Here is a 25173-nt window from a genome sequence, read left to right on the forward strand (position 1 = left end):
TTTTTACCTTCTGAATCCAATTCTCCCTGTGCAACAAGAGAACTGTTCGGTTCTGCAAATATGTATTGTATCTAGGATATACTGCAACATATTTAACATATATAGGACTGCTTGCCATCCTGGGGGGGGGGAGGAGGGAGGGAGGGAAAAATACGAAACATAAGTGATTGCAAGGGATAATGTCGTGTAAAAATTATCCTGGCATGGATTCTGTCAATACAAAGTTATTATTAAATAAAATAAAATTTAAAAAAAAAATCCTAGATTTCTCTCAAATTGAAGCTTGAGCTCCTGCTGCCAGTCCTTTGCCTCTGCCAGCTTCTGCCTCTAGCTCTCTTCGAATCCAAAGGTTTGTGCTTCAGCCTCCAGCCACCACAAAGGTGGATGATGGAATGTATCTGTCTCAGTCTCAGAAAGCTTCTAATGTGCTTGCCCTTTCTGGTCCTGACAGTTCCAATAGTCTCATCAACAATTTTTCATCTCAGAGAATCCAATGATTCCTGCTGGTTTTGAAGTTCTACAACAGTTTTATCAACAATTTTTCACCTCAGGAAATCACTGGATTTCCAGTGATTCCTGCTGATTTTAAAGTTCTATAACAGTCTCGTAATCAGCCATGCTCTTTCAGTGTCAGATGTTTCTTAGGTCTTCTCCTTTGTTTCAAGGTTTTTCTCTTTTTCTCTCTCTCCAGACAAATTGAAAAGGAAATGTGAAAGCCTTTCCACAGTGATTACATTCATAAGGCTTCTCTTCAATGTGGATTTTCTGATGTGTATTAAGATTAGCGCTCTGTATGAAAATCATTCCACGTTGATTACAAAGAAAAGGTTTCTCTCCAGTGTGAACTCTAAACACATCAAGATTGGACTTCCATGTGGTACTGATTACAATTAAAAAGTTTCTCTCCACTGTGTATTTTCTGGTGTTTAGAAAGATGATGCCTCCATCAGAAAGATTTTTCCACATTGATTACAATCAAAAGGTGTCTGAATAGGAGTCTCTTGGGACCTCTTCAAATTCTCTACTTCTTCAGTGAAGCATTAGCTATATACACTGTCCTGAAGACAATCATTCCCTAAGGAAATTTTCTTACAATGATTTAGGGTTGAAGACTATCCAGAGCTCTTTCCAAATTCAATAAACTGACATTCACTCTTTGGATGTTGATCGGCTTTGATATTAGAATCGTGGATTTCTTTCAACTTGAAGTCTCAGAAACCATCATTTTTGAATCTCTGCAGATTCTTCCACAAAAATTCCCAGCTTGCTAGTCAACTCATTTACTTGGAATCTGTTCTCTACATCTAAAAAATACACACACACACATACACACACATAAATATATACAATACCAATCATTACTGAAGATTTATGAAGCTCATAACCTTCTCATTACCAACCTAAGTACAAGAAAACTTTCTGGCTATGCTCTTGGAGTTATTAGCATTGGGTGGACTATATCACTGTAAGGAGAAAAGAGGCAGGAAGTGAGTGTGACAAAGGAGATGTGCATCACAGAGGGCTGGTCCTATCATGGACTTACTCAGAGCTAAACAATCCCATTCAATAAAAGCAACAGCTATAAGGCAGGCAGACCGTCAGACTTAGCATAAACAGATTAGAGAAACTCCATGGGAGATGTTTCCTTCCTTATTTCAAGGGAAAGATATGCCAACATGTAATTTTCAACTTTGCAGCAGGAGGGAGCAGCTATCACAGAACTGTTGTATAGAAAGAACACTTTTAGATATCTAATTGGTTTGATGAAAATGATGGGGAAATTCAGAAGAAACTAAACAAAAATTGAAGACTCTATAGGGTCTACAAGTAAATTACTGCATCCGTCTCTAAGAAGGAAGTGTATAGTTCCATCAAAAGTTAAGTGAACCAAAATTTAGAGACATTCTGGACCCAGGATTCTAGACCAAGTAAGAGCACAAGTGAAATTAGTTGCCCTTTTTACATTTGGGTCTTTTTTGTTTTGTTTTGTTTTTGCTGATAATACAAAATTGGTCAGTTCCAATGATCTTGTGAGGAAGATAGCTATCTACCAGCTGGGGAAAGGACTGTGGGAACTGAATGTGGATCACAACATAACACTTTCATTCTTTTTGTTGTTTACTTGCATTTTATTTTCATTCTCATTGTTTTCCTCTTTGATTTGATTTTTTATGAAGCAAGATAATTGTATAAATATGCATATATTGGATTTAATTTTTTTTTTTACCATGTTTATCATATATTGGATCACTTGCTATCGAGGTGAGGAGCTGGGGAGAAATGGGAGAGGGGAATTGGAACACAAATTATTGCAAGGGTTCATATTGAATAAATTATTCATGCATATCTTTTGAAAATTAAAAAGCCTTAATAAAAAATACTTTCTTACTTAACATTTTTAGGTATTTACTTTGATATTCTTGATCTTTTATTCTTTCAAAAGAATTTTGTTATTTTTTTCTAGATCAGTAGAACAATTTTTTGTTAACTGATTTGGGATGCTATTGAGTCTATAAATTAATTTAGATAAAATTTATTATACTAATTCTGCTTACTTACAAACAATTAATTTTTCTTTTGGTCTAGATTTATCTTCGTTCCTATAAAGTTTTTAATATTTATGTTCCAATACTTCCTGAGTTAGTTTGATTTGGCAAGTGTAATTCTCAGGAAGTCTAGACCTATTTTATAGATGGTATCTGTTAGTATCTCTTCTTGCACAGCTTTGTTGATGATATATAGAAATGATAATTTATATCAATTTACTTCATATTCTCCTCTGCTAAAGTTATTAAACATTTAAACTACGTTTTTTTGTTGAGTCTTTTCAATATTCCAAGGATATCATCATATCTTCTTCAAAAAGATAGTTTTATTTTCTCATTCTCTATTCTGATTCCTTCCATTTTTTTCTCTTATTATTGCTAGTTCTAGGATTTCAAATATAATACTGTCTAGTATCCATCACAATAAGCATCCTTGTTGAATATATCTTTCTGGAAAGAGAGCTTATTTATCCTCATTACACATAATGTTTGCTGATGGGTTAAAGAAAAATCTACTTAAATTTCCCAGTGTTTTTAATAGAAATGAGTGTTGTGTTTTACAAAGTTTTTTCTTCAGTTATTAATGACTTGATTTTTTGGTTATTTTATTATTGAACTAATCCATTATGTGAATAACTTTCCTTATATTACACCATCCCTTCATTCCAGAAATAAATCCCAAATGGTCAAAATGTACAATCTTTCTAATGTATTGTTGTAGTCTCCAAGCTAGGATTCTATTTAGGACTTTTGCATCCATATCCATTCATGAAATTGATCTATGATTTTCTTTCTTGTTTGTACTCTATCTGGCTTAGGGAGCAATACCATATTTGTTTTATAAAAGGAGCCTGAAATATGCCTTCTTTGTCCCTAATTCCAAAAGAATTATTTAAAATTGGAAATATTTGATCTTTAATTATCTGGGAGAATTCCCTTGGACATCTGTCAATCCTTGTGTTTTTCCTTAAGAAATTAATTTATGGCCTGTTAACTTCTATTTCTAAATTAGGTTTATTTACATATTCCATTTCCTCTTCTGTTCAACCTATAAAAATAGCATTTCACCACCAGCCCTTCAATTCCTACCTGCTTCCTGTCTCAATTCTTTCTTTCAGTGTGAAGACCAAGTTAGCACCAAGGATGCCTTAGAATCAGACAGAGTCAGGATAAGCAAAAGTCCTTGGTCTTTATTTTTGGTCTTTAGGGGCAGAAGTGAAGGAAATGGACACAAGCTCTCCACAACCTCCCTTCTCCTGTTCCACCACAAAAGTGACTCTGGCTTGTCTTACTCTACCCCCTAATCCCTCCCACAATTATCTGTATACACCAAAAGATGGAGCTAGCACAAAATAGTGGGAAGGGCCATTTTCCAAGCATATGCTAATAGAGTATTGTTCAAAGGGTAATTAGCCTTAAGTGCTCCTTTGTCCATTCCAATGCACCTACTCAGAGTTTCAGCCCTTTATATTTCAGGATTTGTTCTGAATCTTCCATTTTACCTCTCCCTACCCAATTTAATTAATTTATTTATTTATAATTGACCCATCATACTCAACTGAGTCCAAGCTTTGTTTTCAAATTACCCTGTAATGATGACATTTTCACATATAAAAAGTCAACAAAATTTGACCTCATTGAACCCCTTATATCTGCATTTCAATGTTTACCTTATGTTTCTCCTAGATTATCTATGTCGAATTTTCCACTGAATTCTGGTCATTTTGTCATAAATACCTCAATATCTCTAAATTCATTATGTGACTTTTTTTGTTTTTTAAATTCAGAATTCTACTCAGCTTAACTGGGTAAATCATTTTTGGTTACAAAATCGCTCTATAAATACAATGCCCCAAGACCTGTGGTCTTTTAATTGAGAAGCTACTAAGTCTTATGTTATCCTGATTGTGGTTCCATAGTATTGAAATTGTTTTTTTCTTTTTCCATGTAGTATTTTCTACTTGACCTGGGAACTTTGAAGTTCAGGTATGATACTCCTGTAAGTTTTCATCTCAAGGTCTATTTTGAGTAGTCCAAGGCAGATTTTTTTCCTATTTCACTCCTTTGTCCAGAACTTCAAGGTAATTTTTCTTAATTTATTGAAATATTGTATTTAGTTTCTATTTTTTTAATCATAATATTCAGGTAATACAACAATTCTTATACTATCTACTGCGTTTCTTCTAACGAGCCTTCTCTGGTATTTTTTTGATTGACTTTTTTATTTTTATTTTTTAATATTCCTTTTCATTAACTTCCTTTTCCTAATTCTAGTTGTTAAGAAGTTATTTTCTATGTGTAATGCATAAAGCACAGGTCCCAAAGGGATACATGAGTTCAAATGTGTCCTCAGACATTTCACACTTACTAGCTGTGTGACCTTGGACAAGTCACTTAAGCCCAAATGCCTCACCAAAAATAAATAAAGCTATTTTCTTCCTTAAGTTCTTTCTTGAATCCTTTTCTAATTGGTTGACTTTCTTTTCATATTTTTCTTGCATTTTCTTGTGTTGATCTTATTTATTTTACCAATTTTTGTTCAATCTCTTTGATTTTATTTGATTTTTATAACTTCATCCAATAATCCTTTTGGGGACTTGGATTATTTGACTGTTCTCTTTGAAATATGTGACTTTTTAAACACTTTCACTTTCAAAATGAGCCAAACCAAGAGATCTATTGTACGTGGCAACAAGAAAATTATATGATTTTCAATACTGACAGACTTGGCTCTTCTCAATAATAAGACTATTCAGGCCAGTTTGGATGCTCTTATGAGGAAGAGATGCGTCTATACCCAGAAAAAGAACTGTGGAAACTGAGTGTGGATCACAACATAGTATCTTCACTCTTTTTGTTGTTGTTTGCTTGCATTTTATTTTTTTTTCTAGTTTGATTTGATTTTCCTTGTGCAGCAAGATAGTTGTATAAATATGTATGCATATATTAGATTTAAGATATATTTCTACCATGTTTAACATATATTGGACTTCTTGTCATCTAGGGGCTGGGGTGTGGGAAGGGGAGGGGGAATTGGAACACAAGGTTTTACAAGGATTAATATTGAAGAATTATCCATGCATGTGTTTTGAAAATAAAAAGCTTTAATTTAAAAAAAAAAAGTCTATAAAAAATAAACTTAACTTTCTTTCATTGAGTATGGATCCAGATTGTCTCAATGCCCACAGGAGCTATTATATTCAGGCTTTCTCCTTTGCCACCTCATTTTTATTTTTTATATCATTTTATTCTAAGCCACTTATTGTCAGCTCTTTAGTCCTGATTCTGGCGGGGAGAAGAGCCCAGTCCTCACTGTCATTTGCAGAGCTCTTTCAGGGCCCCAACTTTGGGTACTCCCTAGTACCCCTGAGTCCAGGCCAGGGCCCCCAGCCACACTGTCCCAGCACAGGCTCCCTGTCCCTTTGGTCTGCAGCCGCAAACTTCAGTTGGCTCCTCTGCCCAGTGAGTGAGACCAGGATCTCTGCTCTCCTACAAGTGCCCACAGCCAGCAGGGGACTTCTCGCCCCCTCACACTCCGCTGTGGGCTAGGTCATTATTGGCCAGGGCCACAAGCTGGAACTAAGTCTGCTCAGCACAACAGGTCCTGTTCTAGCCATAACTCAGGGTCCTTCCTTCCTCCCCTTCCAAGCTCCAAGCCCATCACCCACCCACCCCCACAGTCCCAGAGGGGAAAGCTAACCCCAGGGGCTGCTCTTCTTGGATTGAGCAGAATTTCCCTGCAGGTGCTGGTCCTTCATGTGGCCCCAATCTCCACCCTAGGAAGATCAGGGTCTTCCCAGGGTCCTGTCCAGGTGTTTCAGCAGCACAAATTCTGAACTTTGAACCACCTCTGCTGGTCCCAAGTCACATTTAGTTGTTTTTTTCTTGTGTTAAAGAGGACATAGAAAGATCTCAACACAGAGAAGGAGCCAGAAAGATCTCAGCTATAGGAACAGAGAGAACCTCTTAGGGGCCCCAGCACTGGACACTAAAATTTCCTGCAAACTAAGGAACAGGACAGCCCTGAGGTCATGAGACACATGAGGTTCAAGATCGGAGGGCCTGCATCCAAATCCCTGGAAAGCTGGTGTAACACTTCATCCCTGGCTGCCTCAGCTTCCCTGTCTGTAACATGGAGCCCCCACCTCCCAAAGCTTCAAGGAGAAAAAAAAACTAAGGAGATTCAATGTAGAGCAACACATGTTGTGTTCCCTTCTTTATTTTTTTTCTTTCCCATGATTGTCCCCATTTGTTCAGATTTTTCTGTTCGAACATAAGTCATAAAACAATGTGTTTTAAAATTAAAGAGAAATTTAAAAGAAAAAGAAATTCACATTTAATAGCAAAATATTTATATAAGGGCTTTTTTATGAAAGTAAACAAGGTGAGCAACAATTACTTCAGGAATGCTGAAGAAATGATCGTCTATTGTGGTGATTTTCTTCTTTTAAATATAATATATAGATGGTTCTCTCTGGGAGAAAGCAGGTTTCTCAGGGGAGGTTTTCTGGAGGCAGCCTTTGTATCAGTTCAGATCAATAATTACCCCAAATGCAGCCAGCTGGTAAAAATACAAATGTTTATTTCTCCTTCCAAGTCTTGTCTCTTTCCTTGGGCCCGGATAGCTAGATTCTTAGAGGCCTATCTTTCTGCTCGGTTCTGAGAGCTCCTGCAGCTTTGTCCTTTGCCTCTGCTGCCTTCAGCTTCCAACTAGCACAAAGATGAATCTGTTTCTTTTGCCTTCTAAAGTCATTCTCTCCTGGCTCTAGCTCAGCTCCGACTCCTGGCTTCTTCTGACTTGATGTTCCCCTCTCCATGTAATTTGGCTGAATTCTTCCCACTGGGCCTCTGCTTTCTTCTTATATACCAGAGAGAGGGATTATGGGTTTTCTCTTATAGTGCTCTCTGGCCTTAAGAGCTTCAAGGGAGGTGTGAATTCACAAAGTTACACAGTTTACTTTGTGAATCTCCCATACTTGTGAATTCCAATGAGTAAAGGTGTAAACACAAGCATTGTATTAATTAGTTCTACTTAGTACCTTGTTTCAGGTTCTGGCCCCAAACATCAACTCTAATGAGTTAGCAGTTTGTAAAGATTCCAACAGTCTAAGAATGCTAAGAACGATTGAGGAGTGATGACAAACATGGTTTGATAGAAAAATCATTACATTTATTGAGTTTCATGCACATTAAGAAAGCTGAAACACTGAGGAGCTCTATTCAAACCCAATTCAGTATTAATCAGCCCATGATAATTTTATGGTAGACCAAGATTGGTACTAATTATTCATTAGCTTATATTTACCTAGCCAATCACTTAATAGTATAACTAATTCAAAGTTTGAATGAATCATATGGAAATATACATTCTGTTAAGAAGCTTTTTGTAGACCTCATGCTTATAGAATAGAAATTATTTGCACATCAGGCATGAGGTCTATTTGTGTAACTACAAACTGTCAGAACCATGACAGGAACCATTTCTATCCTGTTTCACCCACAGGCCATTTGGGGATGATGGAAAGCCCCGAAGTTCCCCTGAAATCTTCTTGGGGTGATGTAGTGTCCGGACTAACTTTCTGAAGGATCTCTGGATGGGCCTTGGTCTTAGTGGAGAAATGATGAAGGCAGGAGGGCCACCACGAGGATGGTCAAGGAAGGAATCTGGAGTCTGAGATTGTGCTCCAGCACACACACTCATCTCCAGTCCTCTCAGTCCTTAAAAATCTTAGTACAATTACATCACTTACAGCACGTTGAGCATGGGCCACCTGTAGAGCTATTGCATCACCATATACACTAAGTACTAATTACACCATTACATCACACTAAGTATATGTGAATTAGAGAACCATTATCTCATCAATTACACTGAGTCAACACCCTGTTGTAAGTATCTTTGTTTCAAGTATACTTTTCCAGAGTTCCCCACTATCTGCGGTCCTTTAGAGGGAGAGACTATGGGCATTTGCCCAGCCCAATGAATGGCTTATTTATCTCCTGATCACTGAAAGGCCCCATCTTCCCTGGCCCAAGCCAAGGGACATCATTCATCTTATAACCATCTAGTCAGTGGACAGATTTCCTGCACTAGCCATCCTGAAACCCCATGGCCCTGGTGGTATCCATATTTTATAGTAACCAATGAAATGCTGTTCTATTGATAGGATAATTTTATCCCTACAAAAATAGAACCTTGAGGGAAGGAGGGATGGAGAAGGCCTGGAGTCTGCTGGGTTACAGAGGAGCCAGACTCTTCTAATAAATTCTGTCTCTGGCTCAGAACTCTGCATCAATTTCTCCTTTGTGCCATTCTGGGTGATTCCTCCCCCCCCACACACACACACACAATAAGATGGAATTTGGGATATTTTGTGAGATCTTTTTTGTAGAAATCTCTAAATTTTACCACCAGTGTTTCTCATAAAGGCCTCACTTCTAAAATAAATAAGAGAATTGACTCAAATTATAAGAATATAAGCCATTATTTAAAAAAATTATCATTTACTTAAAAAAATTAAAACTCCGTCAAATCATTAAACAACAATTACTTTCATGAAGGGTTTTTTCCCCCTATTGTGGATACTCTGATATTCAATAACATTGGACCTTTGTGTGATTATAATCAACAGGTTTCTCTCCACAAGGAATTCTCTTATATTAAGCAAGTTTGAAGTTCTTTGTGAAAGGTTTCCACATTGATTACATTAAAAAGGTTTCTCTCAAGTGTAGCTTCTCTGATGTGCAGGTAGAAGGAACTGTGTATGAAAGTCTTGCCAAACAGATTATATACAAAAAGGTTTCTTCCCAGTGTGGATTCTCAATTGTTAGCTACTACCAAATGATTTTGGTGACCGCTGCTTTGTAATATAGTTTTAGATCAGGTACAGCTAGGCCACCTTCATTTGATTTTTTTTTCATTAGTTCCCTTGAAATTCTTGATCTTTTGTTTTTCCACGTGAATTTTGTTGTTATTTCTTCTAGGTCATTAAAATAGTTTCTTGGGAATTTGATTACTATAGTATTAAATGAATAGATTAGTTTAGGTAACATTGAATATTTTTCAAATTGTTTAAACCTGACTTTATTTGTGTGGAAAGTTTTTTGTAATTTTGCTCCTGTAGTTCCTGACTTTCCCTTGGCAGATAGATTCCCAAACATTTTATACTATTGATAGTTATTTTGAATGGAATTTCTCTTTGTATCTCTTGCTGTTGGATTTTGTTAGTGATGTATAAAAATGCTGATGATTTGTGGATCTGTTTTGTATCCTGCAACTTTGCTAAAGTTGTGGATTATTTCTAATAGCTTTTTAGTAGAATCTTTGGGGTTCTTTAAGTATATCATCATATCATCTGCAAAGACAGATAATTTGGTTTCCTCATTACCTACTCTAATTCCTTTAATCTCTTTCTCGATTCTTATTACCAAAGCTAGCATTTTTAATACAATACTTAATAGTAATGGTGATAGTGGGCAACCCTGTTTCACTCCTGATTTTACTGGGAATGGTTCCAGTTTATCACCATTACATACGAGGCTTACTGATGGTTTTAAATAGATACTACTGACTGTTGTAAGGAAAAGTCCATTTATTCCTATACTCTTTGCTGTTTTTAATAGGAATGGGTGTTGGATTTTAACAAATGCTTTTTCTGCATCTACTGAGATGATCATATGGTTTCTGTTCATTTGGTTATTGATATAGTTAGTCAATTATGTGAATGGTTCTCTTACTATTGAACCAGCCCTACGTTCCTTGTATAAATCCTACTTGGTCATGGTATATTATTCTGGGGATAATTTTCTGTAATCTTTTTGCTAATATTTTATTTAAGATTTTTGCATCAATGTTCATTAAGGAGATTGGTCTATAATTTTCTTTCTTTGTTTTCATCCTATTTAATTTTGGTATCAGTACCATGTCTGTGTCATAAATGGAGTTGGATAGGATTCCTTCAGATTCTCAATTGTTTAGCAAGACTGGAACTCTATCGAAAAGTCTTTCCTGATTGATTACATAAGGTTTTTCTCCAGTGTGTATTTTCTGATGTTCAGCAAGTTTTCCCTTGTGCATGAAATCTTTACCACATTAATTACCTTCAAAAGGTTTCTCTCTGGTATGGATTGTCTGATGTTTAGCAAGAATTCTCTTGTATGTGAAACACTTTCCACACTGAATACATTCAAAAGGTTTCTCTCCAGTGTGGGTTTTCTGATGTTCAGCAAGAAGGTATTTCACTTTGTAAGCTTTCCCACACTGATTACATTCAAAAGGTTTCTCTGTAGTGTGGCTTCTCTGATGTTCAACAAGAAGGTACCTCATTATGAAAGCTTTCCCACATTGATTACATTGAAAAGGCTTCTCTCCAGTGTGCATTCTCTGATGTTGAGAAAGCAGGGAACTGTATTTAAAAGCTTTTCCACATTGATTACATTCAAAAGGTTTCTCTGTAGTATGGATTCTCCGATGTTTAGTAAGAATGGAAGTAAGCCTAAAAGCCTTTCCACATTGATTACATTCAAATGGTTTCTCTCCAGTGTGGATTCTCTGATGATTAGAAAGAAGGGAACTGTATATAAAAGTCTTTCCACACTGCTTGCACTCAAAAGGTTTCTCTCCAGTGTGAATCCTCTGATGACTAGAAAGAAGGGAACTGTATATAAAAGTCTTTCCGCACTGATTGCATTCAAAAGGTTTCTCTGCAGAGTGGATTCTCTGATGTCGAGCAAGCCTGGAAGGGTAACAAAAAGTCTTTCCACATTGATTACATTCAAAAGGTTTCTCTCCAGTGTGGCTTCTCTGGTGTTCAGCAAGGAGGTACCTTACTTTGTAAGCTTTCCCACATTGAGTACATTCAAAAGGTTTCTCCCCGGTGTGGATTCTCTGATGTTCAACAAGCTGGTACCTCATTATGAAAGCTTTCCCACACTGATTACATTTATAAGGTTTCTCTCCAGTGTGGATTCTCTGATGTCGAGCAAGCCTGGAAGGATAACAAAAGGCCTTTCCACATTGATTACATTCAAAAGGTTTCTCTCCAGTGTGGCTTTTCAGATGCTCAACAAGTTGGTACCTCATTATGAAAGCTTTTACACATTGATTACATTTATAAGGTTTCTCTCCAGTGTGGATTTTCTGATGTTTAGCAAGACTTCTCTCATATAAGAAAGTCTTTCCACATTGATTACATTCAAAAGGTTTCTCTCCAGTGTGACTTCTCTCATGCTCAATAAGTTTTGCCTTGCTCCTGTAAGTTTTTCCACACTGATGACAGTCAAAAGATTTTTCTTTCTCTCCAGTGTGGATTCTTTGATGTTTATCAAGAATGGAACTGCATCGAAAAGACTTTCCACATTGACTACATTTATAAGGTTTTTCTCCACTGTGGACTTTCTGATGTAAAGCAAGACTGTAACTGCATCGAAAACACTTTCCACATTGATTACATTTATAAAGATTTTCTCCATTGTGGATTCTCTGATGTAAAGCGAGACTGGAACTGTATCGAAAAAATTTTCCACAAGGATTACATTTATAAGGTTTTTCTCCAGTGTGGATTCTCTGATGGAAAAAAAGACTGGAACTCCATCGAAAAGACTTTCCACATTGATTACATTTAAAAGGTTTTTCTCCAGTGTGGATTCTCTGATGGTTAGCAAGACTGTACCTGTATGCAAAAGCCTTCCCACATTGATTACATTTATAACGTTTTGCTCCAGTGTGGATTCTCTGATGTTTACGAAATTTAGATATCTGTGGGAATGTCTTCCCACATTCATTACATTTATAAACCACTTCTGTATGAATCTTCTGAGAGCTATCAATATCTGAGTTCCAACCATAGGCCTTCCCAGAGTCACCAATTGCATATCTTTTCATTCCAGAGTCAACTCTACAATGGTAAGGAAGAGATGAATGATGGGATGAGATTGCTTCACATTCATTATACTCGTCAGATTGCTTTTTTGTGTGATTTTGCTGAGGAGTAATGAGCTTAGAGGTCTGATTCAAGGCCTTCCCAACTTCATTACTTCCATAAAACATTTCCCCACTATCATTTTTCTGATGTCTAATGAGGTCTGAACTCTTGCTGAATGATATTTCCCATTGATTACCTGGATTCATTTGTATTTCAGCAGGCTTCTCCTGAGAATGAAAAAGCTCTACTTGTTCAGGAAAACATTTCTGATATTCACTATTCAGAAGACAGTTATTCCCTGAGACCATTTTCTTACAATGACTTAGGAAAGAAGACTGCCTGAATCGCTTTCTGATTTCACCTAACTCACAGTCACTCTTTGAATTATCTCCTTGGATGTTAGAAGCATGGATTTCCCTCAAAGTTAAGGCACAGGGACCATCCTTCATGAATCTTTGCAGGTCACATTCTTCCAAAAAAATTCCCAGCTTTCTACTCATCTCATTCCATTCAAACTTGAGCTCCACGTCTAAAGAAAAAGAACATCAAAAACAGAGGTACAAAATGCAGATAATTAAAAGCAACAGCAAGGCTTATTTAAGACTTATGTGCCTCTTGACTTTCTCATCACCTACTTCAATAGAATAAAATGTCATGACTATATTCTTGTAGTAAAAACTGGCATTTCACAGACTTTTTTTCTGTAAGGAGAAGAAGGTGTGTGTGATGTGAAGGTGACCAAGAAGATGTTCATCACAGAGTATTGCTCCCATCAGAGACTTATTCACTCCAAGATGAACAGAAGGGGCAGCCACAAGACAAAATGGCTACCAGACTGACTGTCAACAGATTAGAGTGATTCTCCATGGGAGAACAGTTCATTTTTAACTTGGAGGGAGACACAGGCTTTGCAACATTTCATCAGAAAAGGACTGGGCATTGTTCAGAGATTTGATGTACACAACCACATTTACTCATCTAGGTCAGAACACTTGGAAATATGCAAATGGATCTGCTGAATATGATAAGGAAGTTCAGATGGTACAAAATAAAATGACAGAACTCTACATGGCCTGCAAGTAAGTTACTTACTTGCTGTTTTGGGAAGGGGAGAGCAAAGGAAGGGAGAGAGAAAAAAAAACTGGAACTCAAATCTTACAGAAATGAACATTGAAAACTATCTTTACATGTGATTAGAAAAAATGGAACATTATTAATGGAAAACAAAAAGAATTCCTTTAGGTTAATGCCAATCTCATGCTGCTTTTCAACTATGTACTACCATCTACTATATATATATTTAATCTTGTCTGGGGGGGATTATCCTCAAAGACTTTCTGGAAGCAAATGTCAAACCAAATCAAAATAATCTAACTCCTTCAGTTTTTGGCTCCTGAACTGCAAAATGAGTGCTTTGGAGTTCTCCTTCAGTGTAACTCTATGACTTCATAGAATCATATATCTTCCTGACTGCTAATCTTATACAAGAAGAAAATGATAGTTGCCAAACTTCTGAATATATCCTGGATATTACTGATTTTTTTCCCCTGGAAGTGCTTAAGAAATCAGTCAGAGAAGGGAAGACAGGGCAAATTTCATGGAGATGGTTTGATATGAGCTAGGTAGAATTTAGAGAAGTGGCTCAAGGAACAATAAGAAAATGGAGGTTTCACTGACAATAACAATTCCATTGGCTTTTTTATTTTTTTCATGAGGGTGTTGAACATTTCAACAATTCTGTGAAAAACCCACAGGTGCTTTTGGGGAGATGTGGCTTACTTCTGCTGCCAATTTGCTTATATATGTCCTTCTTCCCAACCTAAAGACCCAAATGGTGTCTGAACCTTCTTCACAAAGCCTTCTGTGACTACCCTGGCAGAGACTGACCTTTTCTTGGTCTTCAGTCCTAGCCTTGAGACACCTCATGTGTGTTGGCTAAGTTTCCACATAGTATTCTTGTTTTTCCAATTAGATTATGAGGAGTTCAAGGACAGGGATCATGTCTAATACTTCTCTTGCACTACCCACAATGCTTTACAACCTGTCTTGTCCATAGTGGAGAGCTCAAACACAGCTTGATTGATAAGTGACTTAAAATTCAGGGAAATAAAATGAATTTTGAAACTTAAAAAAAGAGAGAGAGAGATCATGGGTAACCAATCCTGAAGCCACTGATCATTTACCTCAGGTTGCACTTAGTCCCTCTCAAACTATTATTCAATTGATGGACATCCCTGCAATTTACAGGTATTTACATCCAAGAGAAATACAATGATGTTTAAAATACAGAAGTTCTCCCCCCACCTTTTTTCCTTAATCAACTTGAATATTAGAATTAATAATGGTATTGCTAGGACAAAGTGGAAACACAGTCTGATAATCCTCTGGACATAATTCCAGATTGTACTCCAAAATGGATCAGGTCACACTGTTAATTAGTGACCTAAATTTTCTATATCTTCTCCAACATTTGTCACTTTCCCCTTCTATCATTGCAGGTGATGTAATAGATAATAGATAAAATCATATCTCAAAGCTGCTTTAATTTGCATTTCTGTAATGAATCATGACTTAGAACATGTTCCCATGATTTTATCAGAAACTTACTTGGTACTAACCTTTGACCACTTGTTACCTGGGAAATGACTCATATTCTTTTAGGTTTGAAAGAGAAATTGCATCTAAAATAACTGTTAAAAAATAAAATATTTGGTGTCTATTTGCCAAGACAAATGCAGAACTGAAAAACACAATTACAAAAAGCTTTTCACACAAATGAAGTCAGATATAAACATCTAGAAAAGTATCAACTGCTCATGGATAGGATGAGCTAATAAAATTAAAATATCTTAAATTAGTTTACTTTCCCAGTGCCATACAATCAAACTGTCAAAAAATTATTTTGTAGAACTAGAAAAAATACTAACAAATTTCATCTGGAAAAAGAAAAGGTCAAAAATATCAAGAAAATTAATGAAGACAAAAATGCAAATCATGGTGGCCTAGCAGTACCAGACCTAAAATTATTTTAAAGCAACAATCATCAAAAGCATCTGCTACTGACTGAGAAATAGAGTGGTAGATCAGTGGAACAACTTAGATATGCAATAATCAATAACTATAGTAACTTACTGTTTGACAAACCCAAAGATTCCAACTTCTGGCATAAGATCTCATGATTTGATAAAAATTGCTGGGAAAACTGGAAAATACTACATCAGAAATTCAGCATGGATCTATATCTCAAATCCCTAGTAAAATAAGATCAAAATATGTACATGATTTAGGCATAAAGGGTAAGCAAATTACGAGAGCAAGGGATAGTTTTTCTGTCAGAACTTTCAAGAAAAAAGGAATTTATGGTCAAAAGAGAATAAAGAGAACTTTATGAAATGCAAAATGGATAATTTTGGCTACATTAAATTAAAATCTTTGGCATTAAAAAAAAAGCATGACCAAGTTTAAAAGAGAATCAGAAATAGGGGGCGAAAAAATTTTACACCAGTGTTTCTGTTAAAGGCTTCATCTCTAAAATAAACATGTGAGTCATTACCCAACTAATAAATGGCTAAAGGATATGAAGAGAGTTTTCAGATGAAGAAAAAAAAAGTCATATATGCTCATGAAGAAATGCCTTAAATCACTACTGATTAGAGAAATGGAAAATAAAACAACTTTGAAGTGCCAACATCTCACACCTCAGATTAGCTAAGAGGATAGGAAAGGATAATGAGGAATGTTGGAGGGGATGTGGAAAACGGGGGCACTAATACATACTTGGGGGAGCTGTGAAATGATCCAACCACTCTGGATGAGAATTTGAAACTCTGTCTAAAGTATTTTCTTTCTGTACATTTCCTTTGATTCAGCAATGGCACTACTGGGTGTGTATCAAAAAGAAATCACAAAAGAGGAAAAAGGACCCACATGGGCAAAAATGTTTGTAATATTTTTTTTTTTGTGGTGGCAAAAAACTGAAAAATCAGTAAATGCTCATGAATTGGGGAATGGCCAATAAATTTTGATACATAAAAGGAATGGAATATTAGTTTTCTATGAAAATAATAAACAGGCTGATTTTAGAAAGACCTGGAAAGATTTATATGAATTGATGCTGAGTCAAACAAGCAGAACCAGGACAACACGGTACATAGCAACAGCAAAATTCTGTGATGATTAATCATAATAGATTTGGTTCTTCTTAGAGATTCAGTAATCAAAGGTCATCCCAATAAATTCTGAATGGAAAACATCATCCACATCTGCAGAGAAAACTATGGAGACTGCATGTAAACCAATACATGCTACATTCACTTTTCTTTTATCTTGGTTTTTTCCGTTATTTTTTTTTAAATAATACCTTTTTATTTTTCAAAATACATGCAGAGATAATTTATAACATTCTCCCTTGCACAACTTTCTATTCCACATTTCTTTCTTTCCCTTCTCTCGTTCCCCTCTCCTAGACAGGAAGTGATCCACTTTATGTTAAACAATTGTAATTCCTTTATATATATTTCCACATTTATCATGCTGCAGAAGAAAAATCAGATTAAAAAGGAAAAATAAATGAGAAAGAAAGGGGGAAAAAGCAAGCAAAGAACAAAAAAGGTGAAAATATGATGTTATGACCCATATTCAGTTTCCACAATCCTTTCTCTGGATGCAGAAGGCTCTCCATCACAAGTCTATTAGAATTGGCCTGAAATCACCTCACAGTTGAAAAGAGCCCCATCTATCAGAGTAATCTTGTTGTTGCTATGTACAGTGTTCTCTTGGTTCTCCTTACTTTACTCAGCATTGGTTTATGTAAGTCTCTCCAAGCTTTCCTGAAATCATCCTGCCGGTCATTTCATATGAACAGTAATACGCCATAATATTCATATACCATAATTCCACTGACTTTCCAGTGGCTGCCACAAATATACATGTAACTGGAGAAAAAAAAAATACACCATTATCACTTTTGCAGACTATTTTAGCCAATATGAGAAGTGTAAAATGACAGGGAGATTGTTTTAATTCGCATTTCTCAATCGTGATCAACAATAATTTAGAATGTGCATACCCTTTGACCCAGAAGTGTTGCTACTTTAAGATCCCAGAGATCTTAAAAGAGGGAAAGGGATCACATGTGCATAAATGTTTGTGTTAGTCTTTTTTGTAGTGACAAGAAACCGGAAACTAAGTGGATACCCATCAGTTGGAGAATGGCTGAATAAATAAATTATAGTTGTGAATGTTATGGAATGTTATTGTTCTGTAAGAAATAATCAGCAGGATGATTTCAGAGAGGCCTGGAGAAACTTACAGGAATTGATGCTGAGTGAAATGAGCAGAACCAAAAGATCATTGTACATGGCAACAATAAGGTTATACAAAGATCAATTCTGATGGACATGGCTCTTATCAACAATGAGATGATTCAGGACAGTTCCAATGGCCTTGGGATGAAGAAAGCCATCTGCACACAAAGAGAGGGCAATAGGAACTAAATATGGACCACAGCATAGTATTTTCAGTCTTTTCGTTGTTGTTTGGCTGCATTTTATTTTCTTTCTCATTTTTTTCTTTTTGATCTCATTTTTCTTGTGCAGTAAGATAACTGTATAAATATGGGATTTAACATATATTTTTTAAATGTTTAACATATATTGGATTACTTGCCATCTAGGGGAGTGGATAAAGGTAACGACGGGTAATTCGGAACACAATGTTTTACAATGTTTTTTTTATCATACCTTTTTATTGATATAACATATACATAGGTAATTTTTCAACATTGACCCTTGCAAAAACTTCTGTTTCAACTTTTCCCCGTCCTTCCCTCCATCCCTTCCCCTAGATGGCAGGTAGTCCCATACATATTAAATATGTTATATATTAAATACAATATATGTATTCATATTTATACATTTATCTTGTTGCAGAAGAAAAATTGAATTTTGAAGGAAGGTAAAAATAACCTAGGAAGAAAAACAAAACTGCAAGCAAACAATAACAGAAAGAGTGTAAATGCTAAGTTGTGGTCCACACTCATTTTCCATTGTTCTTTCACTGGGTGTAGCTGGTTCTCTTCATTACTGATCAATTGGAACTGATTTGGATCCTCTCATTGTTGAAGACAGACACATCCATCAGAATTGATCCTCCTATACTATTATTGTTGAAGTGTATAATGATCTGGTCCTGCTCATTTCACTCAGCATCAGTTCATGTAAGTCTCTCCAGGCCTTTCTGAAATCCTGCTGCTGGTCATTTATTATAGAACAATAATATTCCATAACATTCATATAAACAATTTATTCAGCCATTCTCCAACTGATGGGCATCCACTCAGTTTCCAGTTTCTGGCCACTACAAAAAGAGCTGCCACAAACATTCTTGCACATACAGGTCCCTTTCCCTTCTTTAAGATCTCTTTGGGATAGAAGCCCAGTAGTAACACTGCTGAATCAAAGAGTATGCACAGTTTGATAACTTTTTGAGCATAGTTGCAAATTGCTCTCCAGAATGAATGGATCACTTCACAATTCCACCAACAATGCATCAATGTCCCAGTTTTCCCGCTTCCCCTTCAACATTCATCATTATCTTTTCCTGTCATCTTAGCCAATCTGACAGATGTGTAGTGGTATCTCAGAGTTGTCTTAATTTGCATTTCTCTGATCAATAATGATTTGGAACACCTTTTCATATCATGTATGTTTAAAAATAAAAAAGCTTCAATAGAAAAAAAGAACAAAATATCAAGAATATCAAAGGAAAAATATCAAAAGGAAATAATATCAAATGTAAAGGAAAGAGAAAAAATAATTTAGAGCACTTTTTTTATGATTTCAAAATGTTTTGATTTCTTCATTTGAAAACTATCTGTCCATATTCTTTTAACCATTTATCATTAGGAGAATGACTCATTTTCTTTTAGATTTTTACAAAGATATTTGTGTGTGTGTGTGTGTGTGTGTCTGTATGTATATGTATATGTGTGTGTGTGTATATATATATATGAAGAGAACTCTAAGAAACTCTAGAAAGTTTTTTTTAATTTTCTTTTTTTTTTAAATTTTAGATATATTGCTTTTACTTGGACAAATTAGTTTTCAGTAATTTGAATGGGACAATCAAATTGGGAAGACAAAGTAATTTAGATAAAATTGTCCCTCTTTTTAAACTTCATGTTCTTCCTCTGACAGTGAATCCACACCATTTGTCTCTGCAGTCATTGGATTAACGGTAAATGATTCCATTTGAAAAGGCTACAAGGCAAGGCCACAGTGGATGGAAAGTTGAGGCACACGGAGGTCTTTGCACTGCATACAGCTCCTAAGGCTGAGATGCACCAGAGTGGGTATTAGGGATCCACTCTTTCTGGCTTATGCTGATTTTGGCCTGACCATTAAAACCAAGAAAAGACAGGAAATGGTCCTTACCCAGAGACAGCAGGTTTTGAACATTCTCCAGCGTGACCTCCTTGTACAGCTCCTTCTGAGAAGGGTCCAAGAGCCCCCACTCCTCCTCAGTGAAGTCCACCATCACATCCTTGAAGGTCACCAACTCCTAAACCATTAAAAGGCATTTGATTTGAAGCTGACATTCCAGAATTCATCTGGTCCAAATCTTATCAACCCAGAGGAGGAAAGCGAGGCACAGATGGGACTTGCCTAAAAGTTATGTAACCTTTACGACTGTCACAGCCAACACTTGGAAGCCGGCATTAGGAGCTCAATGGAATAGGGAGAAAGGTATTTTCTATTTGAAATGTTGCTCCTGTTGTAATCATTAAAGCTGGAAAAAAATGTTTTATTAAAGGCAACTATGTGGTGCAGTATATAAAGCATCAGCCTCAGGAGGACCTGAGTTCCAGTCTGACCTCAGACACTAAACAGTTCCTAGCTGTGTGACCCTGGGTAAGTCATTTGACCCCAACTGCCACAGCAAAAAAAGGAAAAAAGAAAAAAAGAAAAGAAAAAGAAAAATGTTTTATTACAGAATGCTTCTGATGGAATTAGGAAAAAGATTTAGGCTGTATCAGTGAGATATAAAAATATGTGAAGGAGAAAGAGGTGATGGGAAATTCCTCCCCATGCAAGTGTCATGTCTTAAGAATTTAAGAAATTCTATGACTAGTTGGGCAGAAGTTGAAAATTATTTTATATTCTGAGAGGTGGAAATGAAAATTGATCATTGAGAAAAGAACAAATAAAAAAGAATGATTTGCTAAATTTCCTTAAAGTCAAAAATATTTGTAACTAGATGAAAGCAAGAGAAGTATTCTAGAGATGTAGTACTCCCAATATGTCCATGATGGAGTGGTATGAGACTGCTTGCAGCAAAGCCAAGCTCTGTTCTTACACTGAAGGGCTGAGATGACACTGGGTAGGATGGATCATGGCCAGAATGATCTGCTGTCTTTGCTTTATCATTGCTTTCATTTGTTTATGGAATGTATTCATTCATTTTATTATTGAATTACTAAAATAGAAGTGTAGTGGGGGGGGAGGAGTTTACTTCTTCTTTAAAAAAATGTGATATTTCATCAATCCAGGTTGGAAAGTGAGCAAAAGCATAAAGGAGACATTGATGGTTTATTACTGAAAAAGAAACTGTTTCAATATCATGTAAGAGTTCTAGAACACTAAAGATCCAGAATTGATAAAGGAATAAGAAGCAGACTCATGGCTCTCACACAAGAGAGGGCTCACCACTTTGCCCACACTTTGATCCCCTGGAAGGCATCATTACCTAAGCTGCTACCTGGAGGACCAGGGCTTGACAAGTGTACCTGCCAGTTGATGCCCTTCCATCTCATTTTCTTCCAAATTCCAGCAGAATGATAAGATTTGCTTTTTCAATAGTTGGTTTTTTTTTTCTTTTTTTTTTTTTTTTTGCGGAGCTCTTCTCTTTCTTGCAGATAAAACGTTCTTCACTTTTTGTTCCATTTTCATTTCCTGTAAAACATCTGACTCATCTATTTTTAGCATTCCATTCTAAATAAAAAATTTAGAAGATCTGGACTAGTCCCAAAGTACCTTCCTGCTAAAGGCCAAAGAATTTCCTAGATAAGGAGAATTTACAGTCTCCTTTGTACACTTACCAATAGAAAGTTGTTGTTATTACTATTGATTTTAAAGCAAAATAGACCTAACTGCATACATAAAGTTGTAAACCCCACTTAATACATATTCCAACAGTATAATTCATCATTTCAGAACATCTAGATTAAAAGATCCTTTTGGAAGAATGCCATTGGATCAGCCTCAAGGAATTATTTTTCCAAATGACCATGGATCAGAATAAAAGAATCATCAGAATTAAAGGAATGCAAATTACATAAACTTATTGCCAAATAAAATTAATTCACTGAAATTAATTTTTAAAAAAATCATTTAATCATTTATCGACTTGTCTGCTAAAATGATAGCATTCAGATACCAGAACAGAGTAATCCTGATCCAACGACGCTCTGAATTATCTTCATATTGTCTAACTTAATTGTCTTAAATGTCTAACCTAATACCCAATTTTCAGAATATTTTTCATGAAGGGATGATGGACCTATAGAAGGCACATATCACAGTATCCTAAGAGGAGAACAGGTGGGACTTTCAATGAGACCCACATGATTGAGTTTACAACAAACTCAGCTCCAATAAAAAGTAGATTTGCAGTGAGGGATGGTATTCTTCCAGAATCTCCATTTTCCCAAGAGCCCTTTCTTCTAGTAGAAAAGAGTTTACTAATAAAGTTGTATCTTGGCCATGAGTGTAAGTGGAGAAAGGGGATGATCTTGAGGTCACAGGACTGAGGCAAAAAGGAAACTAGTTAGGAAAATTTTGTACATTGCTAACAGAAAGTTGTTACTATTTTAACTAAAGCAAAATAGACCTAATTGCAGGTATACATTTGTAAACATTGCTTGATACATATTGCATCAGTGTAATTCTCCTATGCTCTCAGAAAAATGTCAGGTCACTGAAGCCCACAGGGACTCCTTATTTCCACAGGGCTCACCTTTCGGAGCAAACTTTGCCTGGGACTTCTCTTCCCTGAGGGGAAGACGCGCCCCCTTTTCCTTGACATAACTGTCTCCTAGAAAGACAGGGCTGTGCTTGCCCTCCCCTGGTAGGTCTGAGCTCAGAGGTCAGGGGGCATTCTGTGTTCCCTGACTCCCCCTCGTAGAACCAGAAATGGTCTTGGGGGCCCCTTTCGTGCCATGACTCCTGCTTCCCTCAGCTCTCAGCCGACCCAGAGGCCCTGCTCTCCTGACTGGGGAGACTTCTCAATGGCACCCAACCCTCACCATCCCCCCTAGTGTTGCTGTCTGCCCATCTTTAGGTCACCCCCTCCCAATCTCCGTCCTGACCTTTTCATTTATCACTTTCATCTAACCTTCCTTCACCACCCCCAGAGGCTGGCACAGTGCTTGGCACTCCAGCCCAAATGCTCACTGATGGGACCTGAGACCTGGCAAAGGAGAGACTGCTGGGAGCACCCCTGTGGCCTGGGGGGAGGGGGAAGAGGAAATGGGCAGGGCCAGGAGGTTGATTCCTCCCCTCCCTCTGCAAGAAGGAAGTTCCCTGGGTCTCTTGCTCCCCCTGCGCTGATGCTGCTTAACTCTGGGCAGGGGCTGCACTCACCTGGGACAAGGGTCTCTGGCTGCCAGGGGCCATGTCTCTGGTTCCAGGCTTGGGTGCTCTGCCAGCCGGGCTGGGGAGAGAAAAGTATCTCAGAGAGGGAGGACGGGGTCTGAGCCTTCCCTTCCTGGACTGGAAGCTGATCTGTCCAGAATGAGAGAGCTCTCAGGGCAGGGATAGTGGGGAGATGCTGCCCCCCCCCCCCCAGGAGGAAGTCGAGAGATCTCACTCAGAGAAGGCAAAGAGATCTCATGGGGAGGGGAAGAGAGGGGGAGAGACAGGAGACCCTTCTAGAACCCCCATCACTGTGTGTGGTTCAGAAGTGGTGAGGGGCCACCATTTAATAAAAAAGCTGGAGAGATCTCTCCAAGCAAAGCCAAGTTTATTCTACATTCTGGAGAGAAGAAGCAGACAATGGAAGGCAGGAAGCCCCTTCTGGGGCAGGGTCAACACTTTTAATCCCTAAGGCAAACACCCCCTCCCACCGCTGACCCTCATCGCCACTGGCTGAGGATCTTACATTCTAAGCGCGGGAACTACCCAAGAAATTAACTTGGCCAATAAGTACATAGTTGCCCCTATTTGACTGAAATAGGGAGGCCCTGATGCTCTATCTAGTCCCTCCGGCCTACTCAGACTGAAGTAGATGGAGCCTGACTCGATCGTCACAGCCGTCTGCCTTGCAAGATCTCACCTCGTCTCCTTCAAGTGGACACCAAAGTTTCCTGCACACTTTTTTTTGGCGGGGTAGCCCTGGGGACACAAATCCCGGGGGGTAAAGATCACAGGGCCTTCCCCCGAATCACTGGAAGCCTGGTGATTCTGGCCAAGCACTGTGAAGCCTGCCTCGGTCTCCCCATCTGGGCCTCCCAAAGAACCCAAGGCCCCCGGTAGGGAAAGAGGCCAAGGGGCAGATCTGGATGGGAGGCCCAGAGGCTGAGCAGCCCCTGCTCCACCCCTACGGTCCTCCAGGCCAATGCAGACTGAGGAAATTTTACACTAAGAGCTGCACTTAGAGAGCGCTTGCTGTATGCCCTGCCCCGTATTTAGTGCTTTACACACCTCGTTGGGCGGGAGAAGGGGAGGGGGAGGGGCGGCTCTCATCCCCTTTTTACTCAGGGGGAACTTGAGCCAAACGGGGGTCAAGCCGGAGTCCGGTCCTTTCCCCCAAAGTGTACCCCGGACCCTGAAGTCCCCGTGAGAAGCTCACGCCAATGGGGGCTCACTGGCTGAGGGGTCAGTTGGACTCCCCGAGAAGCTTTCGGATCCCAGCAGCCACAGAGATGCCCAAGCGTGGCCCCTCCCCCATCTCAGCCCACGCAGGTGGGATCCCTCAGGGCGGCGGCCCCTCCCCCACACTTCCCCCCGGTGCAGCTACACACCCACGTGCGATCACCATTCAGTCAGGCGCACCCACGCACAGCTCGCACGCGCCCCCCCACTCGGACCCTGCGCACCCGCACCCCATTTCGGGGACCCTGCCATCGGAACTGACCCCAACTGGGTTCTCCCGTGAAGGTGAAGGTACCTTCAGAAATGGGGTGAGGAGGAAAAAAAACAAAACAAAACAACAACAACAAAAAAAAAAAAAAAAAAAAAAAAAAAAAACCCACTCCGGGGCCGCGCGTGCGCACTGACGCCCTACTCCTCGCCCCGACTCACCCAGCACAGAGGGAAGAATTGAACCAAACCCGCAGACCAGGAGGCCGCGCCTGCGCACTAGGAGACTCCCAGCATCGTCCGGAGTTCAACACCCGAAGCTGGGCGCGAGGACCCAGGGAGGCATTCCGTCCGGCCTTGTGCTCCCCCGGTGGGGGCAGGGTTGTGACGTCATCCTCCTCCCGGTCTGGTCCTTCCCCCAACCCCACCCTGTTTCCTACTTCCGGTAGGCAGTGACCCTTTGAAGTGTAAGCTCGTGGGAGGCAGGGCCCATCCTCTGATTGGCCCCAGAGTTGGGGATACTCATAGACACCCGGCTGGCGCTTAATGAATGCACACCGGCTCTAGTGACAGCTGCTCCCCTCGGGCCATTCTTACAGACCGGGAAACTGAGGCAGATCCTGAGAG

At 38.4% G+C, this 25173-nt stretch overlaps 2 protein-coding genes across 3 annotated transcripts in view; both read right to left on the minus strand.

Annotated features, from left to right (window-relative positions):
- Positions 1-25173, minus strand: part of LOC127556780 (zinc finger protein 28 homolog) — a 100472-nt gene that overhangs the window by 27080 nt on the left and 48219 nt on the right. The window lies entirely within an intron of this gene.
- Positions 6729-25096, minus strand: LOC127556752 (zinc finger protein 665-like). 2 transcript variants are annotated; one of them, XM_051990163.1, is made up of 5 exons: positions 24769-25096; positions 23110-23179; positions 21255-21431; positions 19903-20029; positions 6729-12998 (listed from the first exon to the last, which is right to left on the minus strand). In XM_051990163.1, exons 3-5 carry the CDS (start codon positions 21279-21281, stop codon positions 10639-10641), a joined length of 2514 nt encoding a protein of 837 aa, XP_051846123.1. In that variant the 5' UTR covers positions 21282-21431; positions 23110-23179; positions 24769-25096; the 3' UTR covers positions 6729-10638. The 2 variants fall into 2 exon arrangements, with proteins under 2 accessions (XP_051846123.1, XP_051846122.1); XM_051990162.1 differs by lacking the exons at positions 23110-23179; positions 24769-25096 and having other exon boundaries at positions 21255-22762.

Source organism: Antechinus flavipes, chromosome 3 (assembly GCF_016432865.1).
Source record: "Antechinus flavipes isolate AdamAnt ecotype Samford, QLD, Australia chromosome 3, AdamAnt_v2, whole genome shotgun sequence".
NCBI classification, from domain to species: Eukaryota; Metazoa; Chordata; class Mammalia; order Dasyuromorphia; family Dasyuridae; genus Antechinus; species Antechinus flavipes.